The following is a 13497-nucleotide window of genomic DNA, read 5'->3' as shown; positions in this document are numbered from 1 at the left end:
TAAATGTTAAATTCTGTGCACAGTATAAGAATTGCCTGCAACCAGTGAACTTGGAGGAATGAGAAGTGAGATTAGACTGTGAACCAAAGAACTTTTCTGAACTTACACACACACATTACATACACGTGTGCTTAGAATTAGAAGGGGGATAAGTAAGAAAATAGTGATAAGTTAAAGTTTGATTCTATTTTCATGTTTAAAGATAATTGAAGTAACCATTTGTCTTGGTGAATATCTATTGCTTCTGGGTTTTGGGGTACTCTTGTAACAGATCCCACACTGACCCCATAGCCCTGTTCACTCCCTACAGCCCTGCATCGGTCCCCACACTGATCCCACTGCCCCACTCTTTCCCCACAGCCCTGTGTCGGTCCCCACATTGATCCCACTGCCTCGCTCTCTCCCCACAACACCGTTTCAGTTCCCACACTGATCTAACTCCCCTTTTTCAACTTACAATTTTTCGAGTTACGATGAGAGTGCTGGAACACAACTCATTGTAAGTTGATGACTATCTGTATACCAAACATGGAAGTCCAGCTGATAGTGAGGATTGAGACCAATTGACTGTAAGACCTAGCTAGATGGGCAGAGGCAAAAGAGAATTACCAACACATTTTTAAAAACTGTCTAGTTCTGGTCACCACCCCGTAGAAGGAATGAAAAGATTCATAGGGGGAATTTATCATACAAGGTTAGGTTACAAAATCTCATGTTGAGGTGAGATTTCATGTCATCTACAAAACAATGAGATATTTAGATAATGTAGAAAAAAGCTGTTCCCAACAGCTAATAGTGTAAGGATACGTGAACGCACAAAATGTTTCAGACAAGAGACTCAAGAGGTTGAAAACAGCAATTTTCTAATTCAGCAAGGGGTAACAACATGTAACCATACTACATATTAGATTGATCGAAAAGGAGACAATTGTTGATGTAATAGAAAATTGATTGGACACTTGAAGGAAAAAGCAGGGTCCGGAGGATTGAGCATGGGAACTAGACTGATGGGAATGCTCTACAGAAGGAAGATAGAATATGCTGCAGTGGCTCTAATTCCAGCTAAGATAATAAAAAAGGATGGTACAGGAAGGAAATCAAGTTATTGGGCAAAATATACAGAAAATTCCAACAGAAGGCTGTGCCAAAAAGCTCTTGAAATAATCCACGATATCAGTGCCACTGAGAGAAGGTAGAATGTTCAATTTTGCAACCTAAGCAGACTATTGAGGTTGTTCCAAAACAAATTACAGTGAAAAGGGGAATGAGTGCAAATAGCTTAATAGCAACAATTTATGATTTGATCCTTAAAATATATCCAGTGATATCTGATAAAATTAAGAATAATGGAAAAGAGAACTTCAGATACCTTTAGCTCTAGAGACATGGGAGAAATTTCTCCATTTAATGTACACTTCTTCAATTTATGCTTGACACTTTGATAGAGTTTAAGGTGGTCATATTTCTAAGAATAAGCTAGCTTGTTTTTACTCCCATATAAACCCTATATGTGGCAGATATCATTCTGAGGTGTCTTCCCTGACGCATATGTTTGGTCCTATCCTTCCTTGATAACACATTGGAAAGATATTTTTGATATTATTTCAGCAGTTTTGCTCATTGACCTACAACCTCATCCTATTACTGCACTTTTTGGACGACCAGTTTTGGATTCTGGCCACTTATCTGTTTCAGCCTGTCGTATGATTGCATTTGTTACTTTAATAGCCAGGAGATCTATTTTACTTAAATGGAAAGATATTCAACCACATTCCACCTTTCAATGGTTTTTGCAAACTATAACATGTTTAAACTTAGAAAAAAAGAAGTGGTACTATTGATCTTTTTAAATTTGAAGAAAAATGGAGACCATTTATTCAACATTTTTATTTTATGTATGTTGATCCTTCCCAAATCCTCTTAAGGAGCAGACTTAACGACAAAATAATCATTTAACTGGTAAAATATGGTAGTCAAACTTTTGTTTTCTCTCTTTTTTTTAAGTTAGGGGAATATTTGTGTAATAAAATTTTATTCTTTTCTTGTTTGGCTTTTAAGAGTTAGGGAGGTTACACATGTTACTCTGTGTCTGTACATTAACAGTTATTAATGCAATCCTGATCTCTTTGTATATTTATTAACCTGAAACTTACTAAAAAGATTGAAAAGAGAGAAAGCAATATTAAGCAATATTGGATGAAAGCAAGCACTAGACTCAGACACTTTACATTTCCAACATTATTCTATTTGTTGACAATTCAGTTTATCAATAATTCAAAGACCTTTGTTTAACCATTTATCAAACCCAATCTAACTTCAAGGTCTGCAAGTTGATAACTGAGGATGAGACCTGGTGTTTCTGAACATTGTATGTTTGGATTATTGCTGTACCTTGTAAAAGCACAACCCACTCTCAGGTCAAGCTCCTGACGTGCATCAACTGACAAGGCTTCATTTCGATTAGGCTCCCCCAGTTGGTTCATTGCCTTGCTGATGTCACTGTCCGTTATAGCACTGAACTTTGCACGATAAATCACCCTTTCATTTCCACGGGGAATGTTCATCATGGGTTTAACAGCATCCAGTACCTGTATGAACACAAAAATAAACCGCCCGGAAAGTCTGGATGTGAGGAAAATGCACCAAATTAAACCAGTTGTGTGATTTTACTGAAACAAAAGACTGTAAACCATGCAGCAATGCTTTCTTCCCCTTGGAAAAATGTTATTTCCAAATGGCAAGCAATCAATGAAAATAGTCTCAGACATTATTGAGAGCCAGTGTGGATAACTTTTATTGATCTTGCTTACTGCTTCATTCTATGGGTCATGAAACTGGCAATTCCAAGGAATATTCCAAAAAAAAGTCAGATTTAAAACTGATTCCTAAAAATGTCCCTCCAGAGGTCAGTTCAGACACATTTACACCAGCTTCATGGAGTGATTGGTTCGCTACATAGCCATCACCACAAAAACACTGAATTAAAGCTTTCTAGTTTGATTCTCCTAAAATATATATTTTTAATCCTGTATATTCAACATTCCTACTGTCATGCAACATCCAACTGTCTCAGACTCCTTCAGAATTTCAGTTCTTTGGGTCTTCAAGTTACCCAAAGTTGCTGGATAACACTTAGAATAAATTCAACATTTTCTTCCTTACAATATATTACTTGCCTAAGTCAGTTCAAAGCTATTCTGTCAGTGTTTTTATCACTGTCAAATACTGAACTTAAAAGCAAGAATTCATTAGGGAAGACCCATCTCTGACTCAAGAAATGGCTGGTCTTTTTGGCTTGACTGTCAAGGTTTTAAGGCCATTCAAAACTTTTGGAATATTTGATACGCATTTCCTAACGCAAAAATATAGTTTTTAGAAAATAAGTAAATCCCAAGTTAGATAAAAAGTGTACAATTTTATCATCAATAAATGTCACCGAAGCGCGTGTCAAGCCAGCTCAAAGTCACGAGTGTGCCGCCAATGTCAGCTGACAAGAGGACACTGACTACGGGGCAAACAGTGGGCTGGGAAATGACATCACTTCCGCCCTGTGGTGTGTGAAGTTTCCTGGGAGTGTTGTTTAAAAGCGCGTGCGTCATGTTTTTCCAACTGAACGCCATTCAAGTTAGACTACTTCTTTCTCTCAGCGCGACTACAACCTTCTGAATATAGCTGCAGTTATCTATACATAGTTGCAAAAAAAGGCACTTTATTAAAACTAAAACTGTTCTGATCTTCATAATGTGAATTTACACAGCCAACTACCTGAATTTCAGCAATGATGGGTCATTGGTCAACATTGTCATGCAATAATATATTAGGAAGTAGCATACATGATGCGTCTTTCAATGAGTTCAAAAGAACAGTAAAAGTTTAAAAAAAACCTTCAGAACATATTTCTGAAGTATCTTGCAAATAAACTTTTCTGGAGCTACTTGGCTGTCATTCTCAACCTGCTCAATTATTCTCGATGACAAGGTTCTTTTTTGTCTTTTAAGATATCCTCGTCAGTTGTCAAACACTTTTGGGTATGATAACAAAGTGGTAGAAGCAGGTAGGTTAGCTTCCTTTAAGAAATGTTTGGATAATGATGTGGAATGGGGGGGGGGGGGGTGGGGGTGCATGGAGGGGTATACGGTCGAGTAGGATTAAAGCTGAAGGGAACGTTGTTTGGCATGTACAAGCTCGGTTTGTGGGTCTGTACTGTATAATGGAATGAAATGAAAGCTGCTTTTTTTTGTACGAAGGAGTAAGAAAATCTTACTTCAAAGCAGATGTTTTCTCCTTCCTTATCACAATCCAGCCAGAGGACAATGTAGTCAATGCCTCGCCCTTCTACCTGCTCAAGACAAAATGTGCGAATAAATGAGATTAATTACTCAAACTGACACTAGTGCACTACAAAGGGAGTAGCTCTGCTTTTAATGTGCAGTTAAAGTGAAGCCATCTGCCCTGTCAGGTAGATACAAAGGATGCATGGCACCATTCTGAAAAATAGGCAAGTTATCAAGGACATCCTGACCAAAATTAATACTTCAATCAGCATATTTTAGAAACATACTGTGCCCTCCATAATTCACATGTAATTAAAGTGCACATTCCAGATTTTATTCAGGGTTATTTGTATACATTTTGGTTTGACCCTGTAGAAATTACAGCCCTTTTTATACATAGTTCCCTCATTTCAGGACACCCTAATGTTTGGGACATTTGGCTTCGGAGGTCTTTGTGATTATTCAGATCTATTAAATGATTCATTGATGCAGGTATAAGAGAGCTAGGCTTGCTTCTAGCTTTTGATTATCTTTGGAGTCTGTAGTTGCCATTTTTCAACAGGAGGACCAGAAATGTGATAATGAGTCAGGGAACAATTCATCTGCACCCTCTCTCTTTTCTACAACACGAGACAGAGCTCTACCATTAACTGCGCATGCAAAATTGGGCTTGGTACCATCGACAGCACAAATGTTCATCCAACCATTCTAAGTTCATACTTATGGTTTTAGCACCTGTAAAAACTTCACCATATTAAGTTTGGGGTTGGCTTCCTTCTTTTCTGTTGGTGCTTTGCTGAAAAGCTCTGCTGGATCAACTTTGTCCCAGTTGTTATATTTTCCTAAAAATTAAAACAAGACATTATAAATTACAGTTGAAGCAACCCACAACCCCATGATCACAGAGCACCAAGGTTAATAATGCATAAACATCAATGACTTCTCTGCAATCCAAACCTTTTCCAGAACCGCATGTTCAGAGGCCCAGGGTATATCGACAATGCTAAAAAGGATTGATGTTCAACTCCAGTTGCAAATCCGCTGACCTTACATATACACTTTGCGTGTGTACCAATATCATTAAAATATTGTATTCTCTTGCTGGATATTAAAATACAAAATAAATGTTACAGGTGTTTTCAAATAGGATTGGTAGGTACTTGAATAGTCAGGATATCAAAATTTGTGGGGAGATGGCTGGGGAGTGGGGCTGAGTGGGAGAATGATTCAGCTCATGATGGAATGGTTGAACAGACTCGATGGGCTGAATGGCCTATTACTGCCCTTATATCTTAGGGCTAATTCATTTACATAGTAGCAAACCAAATAAAAGGGCTAGATAGCATAGCATGCTGGTTATATTACAGGTTTTTTGCATCTTGAGGTTTAATTTAATCATCTAGATCACCTCAGCAGGTGTGGAACTTAAATTCTGTTAAGTAAAAAAAAAATGAAGTACAAAGTTAAGCTATCATATTGGTTTATTATATTTTTTCCTCTTCAGAGATGTAAATATAGGAGAGCCTACATGTGAATCCAAACCTTCAGCTGATCTTAATCTGTCTTTGAAAGTATCATGAATGGCACTTCACTGTTATCACATACTGAAAAATTAAATCGACACCTACGCAAAGTCTTTATCGAAAACCAGTACAAAGTTTTTCACTGGTGAAATGGAACTTGTCTTCATGATGAATTAGCTATTAACAACTGCATCGCAGAGAGCAACAAAACAATAAAATACACATTAAAAGGCAAGATCTATCTCACTTTAGAACTCAGATCAGCAGGCATACAAGATTAGTAAAAGTACAGAAATGCTGGAGGAGCACAGGAGTTAGAGATGTATACCTGATGTTCTCGGCCTGAGCCCTTATTCAAGTGAAAAGTAGGCAGGCTTCTAAATTAAAAGAAAGGACAGGGGGAGGAATACAGATGACGGACAATAAGTTTTTATTGGATAATGCAAGAGGCCTGGAGAGAGGAAAGAATTGATTGTGGAAGGGGTAGGGGAGGAGAAAAAGGAAGAGAGAAGGCACTTTCAGGTGGCCAATCGTCCTGCTTGTAAAGCCGCATATTTTGGCAATATGCGGCTGTTGGGAGGCCACGTGAATGTGCAGGAGGCGCTTGCAAGGCGAACTTTGTAACCCTCCTCCGAGAGGGATAATCGCCACAGCACAGTGGCCTCCCCAGCCATCTGAATGCAGCCATCTAAAAGCGCAAGACATCGGGGCAGGGGCAGCTGGCTGGGCTGTCAGCGCGGGGACTGTGGGGCTGTCAGCTTGTCTGCAGGGCTAGAGTGGCCGGCAGGGAAGAACAGGGGCTGGAGTGGCCGGTGAGGGGGAGAAGGCGGCTGGAGCGGCCGGTGAGGGGGAGAAGGCAGCTGGAGTGGCCGGTGAGGGGGAGAAGGCGGCTGGAGTGGCTGGTGAGGGGGAGAAGGCAGCTGGAGTGGCCAGTGAGGGGGAGAAGGCGGCTGGAGCGGCCGGCAGGGGAGAAGGCGGCTGGAGCGACCGGCGGGGGAGAAGGTGACTGGAGCGGCCGGCAGGGGGGGGGGAGAAGGCGGCTGGAACGGCCGGCGGGGGGGGAGAAGGCGGCCGGCAGGGGAGAAGGCGGCTGGAGCGGCCGGCGGGGGAGTAGGCGGCTGGAGCGGTCGGTGGGGAAGGAGGCGGCTGGAGTGGCTGACGGGGGAGAAGGCGGCTGGCCGAAACAATGCCAGTACCCGACTCGAGCGCCGTACTCACCCGCCAGCCGCCTTCTCCCCCTCTGGCCGTTCCAGCCCCCTTCTCTCTCACCAGGGGGCAAAGCGATCAGTGTGGGTACATTCCACAGGGGATTCCCCCGCACTGATAGCCCACGCTGGCTGTCCCAGCTGACAGCCAGTCATCCTAACTTGACAGCTCAAGGGACAGGAGCCGGACTGCGCTCAGATGTGCATCCCAGTGCAGCTGTCCCTTCAGGTGGCCAACGCTCCACTTTTAGTGCTGCCACCTGAACGGCAAATCAAAGGCGCATTCTTAGCGGAGAATCCACCTGAAGAAGCCTAGAGAGAGAGAGACAGAGCTAGAGATCAGGAGACATAGGGATAGATGAAGGGGAGGTGAGCAAATGGAAACTGGAGTTCAATTCTCATCTGGTTATAGGGGGTCCAGACTGGATACGAGTTTTTGTTCCTCCAATTTGTGGATTATATACGAGGTGCTGTTCCTCCAATTTGTGGATCATATACGAGGTGCTGTTCCTCCAATTTGTGGATCATATACGAGGTGCTGTTCCTCCAATTTGTGGATCATATACGAGGTGCTGTTCCTCCAAGTTGCAGGTCGTATACAAGGTGCTGTTCCTCCAATTTGTGGGTCGTATACAAGGTGCTGTTCCTCCAATTTGTGGGTCGTATACAAGGTGCTGTTCCTCCAATTTGTGGGTCGTATACAAGGTGCTGTTCCTCCAATTTGCAGGTCGTATACAAGGTACTGTTCCTCCAATTTGTGGGTCGTATACAAGGTGCTGTTCCTCCAATTTGTGGGTCGTATACAAGGTGCTGTTCCTCCAATTTATGGGTCATATACAAGGTGCTGTTGCTCCAATTTGTGGGTCGTATACAAGGTGCTGTTCCTCCAATTTGTGGGTCGTATACAAGGTACTGTTCCTCCAATTTGTGGGTCGTATACAAGGTGCTGTTCCTCCAATTTGTGGGTCGTATACAAGGTGCTGTTCCTCCAATATACTCACTTATACAAGACCAACTGCCTGTTTTTGGGAATACCACCGCACTGTGATAATTCAGAAAGTTTCAATGCACTACAAACAGAATCCAGTAGGAAAAAATGTGCATAATTTCCTGCCTTTTTTTCCGGTTCTTTTGATTATTCACAAAAATATTAAAGTGTATAAAAGGCTCCTTTATCATGCAGAACTACCGTGATTTAGGAAATTGAGCTAAAGCCAAGAACCCAAGTGCGAATGGATTCACCCAAAAAAAGTTTGGTTTAATTTTGCACAGTAATCAATTCGTGAAAGCACCCTCCTCCCACCCATATCCTCATAAAACAAGGCAGGATTTTATTAATTCACAATAACATTTTCAGTGCTATTTTTCACAAAAGAAAGTGAGGTAGGAAGACTAATTTGAAAACTACAACTGACAGCAGACTTGACAGAATTCGGCCTCCTCAATTGTTAGACAATAACTCCGATCAAAACAAAATAACACATCAGAAGAATCCACATTACCTATGAAATCCAAGGTCATCACATGACCACAGACTGATGTCACCTTGAAGCGAACATTCTGGCCCAGGAAGGTGCCAGAGTACTCGTGCACAGAGCACACTCCATTTAAACCTTTCCGAGAGTTCAAGTTACCTGAGTGGAAAGCATAAAAGAATCATGTTTAATCAACAACTTCATTGACCAACCCACCCCCCCCACGCATAGCCAACTTTCATAGAATGAGTGTCCAAGCTCCAGATTCAAATCCATTAATTTACAAAGCTTTTTATTCCTCTTGGCCAACAAATGATAAAAGTTGCTGACATACAGAAATCAGGAATCTAAAATAGAAAGCAGTAGACCTGAAACAGGAGCGATTGCACTGTGGTTATGGTAGTCAATTTGTAATTCACTGGGCCTAGACTAATTTTAAAAAAATTACAAGATAGAGAGTGAACTTAAATTCACATTAAATAAGTTGAGAATAGCTTTTATTGGGAAAGGTGGTCCTGAAACGACAAGGTTGCAGGAAAAAGCCCAATTTCCTCACTGGTGTCAACATCTCACGCCCAAAACGTTGGAATGCACCTCTATTTGCTATTAAAGGACACTTTCATCAGGTGAGTTTCTCCAGCAATTGTGCTTTTACTTCAACCACGGTGGCTGCAGATTTTTGTGCTTTACTTTTTTCCCCCACTGAAGCTCATGCTGGTTTGATCTGACATAATGTCAAGCCCACAGAAATGTTTCAAATCTTGCAGGCTTGTTAAGGCATACTACACAGAATCAATATAGCACACAATTCCTCAGAGAGTGAAGCAGCCTGTGTTTGTAAACAGATAGATAATTGGTGATGTCACATCATGGTGTTACTGCAAAATCAGGATAGAACCATAGGTCATTACAGCACAGAAACAGGCCCCTTTGGCTCTTCTACTCTGTGCCGAACCATTGTTTTATTCCTAGTCCTATGACCTGGATCCAGTCCATAGCCCTCCACTCCTCTCCCATCCAAGTACCTGTCCAAATTGTTCCTAAATGTTAAAATTGAGCCGCATTCACCACTTCAGCTGGCAGCTTGTACCACACTCCCACCATCTCTATATGAAGTTTCCCCACATGTTCCCCCTAAACCTTTCTCCTTTCGCTTTTAACCCATGTCCTCTAGTTTGTATCTTACCTACCCATCTGCAATAACACGCCAGAGGCTAGACAGTTAGCAACATATGAATCACAGCACAGTATTACAAGAATCAGCACTGCTTTCACAAAGCTCCAGTGACTTTGATTCTATTCTGAGCTCTGATGCTGCATGACTGTGGCTTTCCTCCAGGTTCGACCCACATCTCAAAGACATGATGGAAGGTTGGTGGCCACTGTAAACTGACCCAACAGTGGGTGAGCAGCAGGATCAGGGGAATTCATGACCATGAGAGAAATAATAAATTGCAAGGAAACAAAGCACAGGAAAAGGATTGATAGGGGCCAGCCAATCCTTCTAATGCCGCAAAGAAATAATAGAAGCCTGACTCTTCACAGCATTTCCGCCATCTCAAAGCTGCAAGTCAGGAGTGTGTTGAAATAGTTTGCACTTGCCCGGGCAAGTACTGCTCTAACAATACACAGAAAGTTCTACACCTTACAGGATCAAATAGCCTACTGGATTCATCATCATGAACATTCATTGCTACCCACCACTGCTGACCTGTATCATCGAGAATCCAGAGGGGGGGGAAATTACAGCAACACCAACAGATGGTAGAGGGTTCTTTTTGTGAGTGGATACCTATAACCATGGAGGTCTGTGCTGAAGATGGTGGTACCTGAGCTGGGCAGAATACCAGAAGGGGTTGCAGATTCCGGTAGAATAGCAGGCCAGCATAGAACATCAGAGACAAGGAACACCCTCCATTGGGAAAGGGAAGCCTGCAGAAGATGACCATGGCAGCAGACCTGCAAGGACCCACTCGGTTTGCAGGCTGTTGGTGAACTTGTGGTCAAAGGGCTCACACCAGTCTGCGGGCTGTTGGAGATCAGCTCATGGGAACCATGTATCGAAGCTGGGATTCAAGAGGGTGTGAGGGCAAGAAGGGCCTCAGGTGCTGAAATCTTCCTGCTCGTATCCCACACATATTACCAAGGTCTGATAGTACTCCACAAATCTTTAAAAAGACGTTTCATACGAGTTTTTTTTTGCCTCATTAAAGCTCAGAGCATTAGGGAATCCATATGAATGGAAAAAAGTCATGTTGAATATCTTTTTTTTTAAATTGGCCACAGGTAGGTTTATGTTGTTTTCTCGGATATTATACCATGGCTTAGTTACTTTTTAAAAATCAGCATGGCAGGGGTACAAAATTCAGTTTCAAAATTTTCATTTGATCATATACGTGGACATAAACTAAAAGAGAGAAAAAAAAATGTAAAGCAAAAGGACATATGTTGATTGGGTGAATACTTGGCAGATGGACTGAATGCAGAAAAATTCAAGAAGAGTGAAGAGTAATGTGATACATCAAATAATTCATGTCAGGGGGATTGAGGGAACTCCTGAATCCTTAAAGATGCCAGGCTTTATTAAAAAAAAGTTACTAAAGGATGTAGTTAATTGGGCTTTATAAAGAAAAACACTGAACATAAAATATCAGAAGCTATACTGAACAATAAAATACTTTGTCTGCTCCAATTGGAGTTCAGTATCCAATTAAGCAAAAACACTTTGAGAAATGTGAAAACTTTTCAGAGTGTATAGAGAGGTTTACAAGCATCCAGATGAAAGGTACTGGGTAGACTGCAAAAGCTGATATTGTTTTCCCACCAACAGAGGAAGCTTAAAATGATGCCAGGTTAAATGGGAGCAAATACCATTTTGCTGGGTGAATATTTGATCATCAGTGGGAATGGATTTAAAGTGAGTGTTAAAAGAATGCAAGGATATCTTTTTAAAAAAAAAATACATGTAGCTAGGATGTGCTTTAATGAAAGCAGTGAGCTGTAATAGATGCTGCTTGCAGCTCCTTCCCTGGGAACCACGATGATATATCAATAGATTGATGACCCTCTTCCTCTCCTACATCTCAGTCTCCTGTACCTCCCACCCAGTGGCATCGCTAAGGTTGGTGTCACCCAGTGTGGTAACTCATGGTGTCAGCACCCTCCCCCCCCTCACCACCCATGGACTAAGTGTAGAGGAAATGCTGTGTGTTCTTTGTATGTCCGGGGTGATAGCAGCGCCACTGAGGGTAGAGTGGGGGCTCTGACTGGAGAGTATTAGAAGATTCAAAAAGGAAATTTCTACTTAAAAGGCTGTGTATTTATCATATCATTCATGCTTTTACTAAATGTTAATGTTATTTTAGGCTTTGTGTGTTATTTGTAAGGTTATTTTTTGGGTCTGAGAACGGTCAAAAATTTTTCCCATAGAAATCAATGGTAATCAGTGATGTATATCTGTATAATGTTTAAGTTGATGGAAGCAGAAATAAAAAGAAAATTAGTTAAGTACCGCAAGTGGAAAAAGACTGCAACATTATTGGTAAAGAATGGGGATGTGGAGATAACGTGACTGCTCTTGGTAAAAAAAAAAGCAGATTTAATTGGTAGATTGGCCTCCTCCACTGGCCCATCATTCTATGTTTGATCCCAGATGCACTCTTGGTTCTTCCCCTACGATCTCTTTTGTGCATGAACCAGGACAATGAGTGTGGAAACTGTATGTCTGCTAGCAACTGCCAAGTCCAAATCTGTTCATAGTGAACCCCACTTGTTGTCTTAGGAGCAGGTCAGACACGAGATCCTAATTCTGCTGAGCCTCTTAAGCTTCACATTGTTTGCACATTGACTTCCCCCTTCTAACCAAAAGGGATTTAAAAAAGGTTGCACTTTTGGTGCTGTGTTAGATAATATCAGATAACTCAGAATGAAACAGAGACAAAATACATATTTGTTTGTTTTCTCTACAACTCGTTGAGTGACCAGCAGTGCATTTTGACTGCTTCTAATGAGTTTCAGCAGTAAAAGTGGATGTTAAAAAAACAAACAAACTGGCCAGGCCTTGAACTTAAACTGAAGAAACAGAGTAAGCATTAATTGGTATCATGGACAAAATTATGCGGTGGATGTGGCACGGTTAATTTTACCTTGTACATTATGATGTAAAACACTTAGTAAGATATTGGTTTTTCACTAGTACTGCGTGTATTTTGGCATTTGTCCTCATATTTTGCGTCCAAAATCATATTTACACAATAGTTATTTAATTAAAATAAACTTCCATTGTTAACTTTTAGAAATGAAATAATCTGATCACTAACACACCACTTAATTTCTAAGGTAATTTATTCTTAAAATGCCAAAAGGAAATCATATATCTCACTTTTCTAGGACCTGTGCACAAACTTTATAAATGAAATTTTAATAAAAACTTCAGATACTGTAAACCTGAAATTTAAAAACACAAATAAATTGCTGCAAAAACTCAGCAGGGTTGACAGCACTTGTGGAAAGAGAAACAGTGTGAATGTTTCAGATCAGGACCCTACATCAGGTCTGCTGTTTGACCTGATGAGGGTTTCAAACATGTTTTGCTCTTGTACAAAATTTTACAAAGTTGGTCATCACTTTAACTTGTCCTCAAAGTCTATATCTACCATGCTCTTTCTTCGTCCTTTGGAACACCATTGCCATCTCAATGTGGACAAGACAAAGGAGATAATCATAGACTTCAGGAGGTCCAGGAACCACCACTCTCCATTATATATAACAACTCTGTAGAAGAGAGAGTGGAAAGCACCAATTTCCTTGGAGTTCACTAGGCCACCAGCCACCATCAAACTTTTATAGGAGCTCTATTCAAGTGTGTCCTGGCCAGATGCATCACAATGTGGTATGATCTCTGCAGAGAAATGGGTCGGAGGTCAATCTACAGGATCACAAGAGTGGCAGAAAGAATCACTGGAGCCTTCCCCCTCCCACATTGGGATTGTTGTCTGAAGAGGGTATGCAAAATCACTGA

General features: G+C 41.1%; 1 protein-coding gene across 2 annotated transcripts in view; it reads right to left on the bottom strand.

Annotated features, from left to right (window-relative positions):
* The window catches only part of top3b (DNA topoisomerase III beta), a 76633-nt gene that overhangs the window by 62038 nt on the left and 1098 nt on the right, over positions 1-13497 (bottom strand). For both annotated transcript variants that reach the window (XM_069933656.1, XM_069933657.1), the window contains exons 2-5: positions 8505-8636; positions 5010-5116; positions 4265-4339; positions 2392-2588 (exon numbers count right to left, since the gene is read on the bottom strand). In XM_069933656.1, coding sequence (XP_069789757.1) covers positions 2392-2588; positions 4265-4339; positions 5010-5116; positions 8505-8636 — 511 coding nt within the window. The remainder of the gene's footprint in view (positions 1-2391; positions 2589-4264; positions 4340-5009; positions 5117-8504; positions 8637-13497) is intronic.

The sequence above is a fragment of the Narcine bancroftii genome, chromosome 4 (assembly GCF_036971445.1).
Source record: "Narcine bancroftii isolate sNarBan1 chromosome 4, sNarBan1.hap1, whole genome shotgun sequence".
Classification (NCBI taxonomy): Eukaryota; Metazoa; Chordata; class Chondrichthyes; order Torpediniformes; family Narcinidae; genus Narcine; species Narcine bancroftii.
The sequence above is the reverse complement of the archived record's forward strand: the minus strand, read 5'-3'. Positions and strand labels throughout refer to the sequence as shown.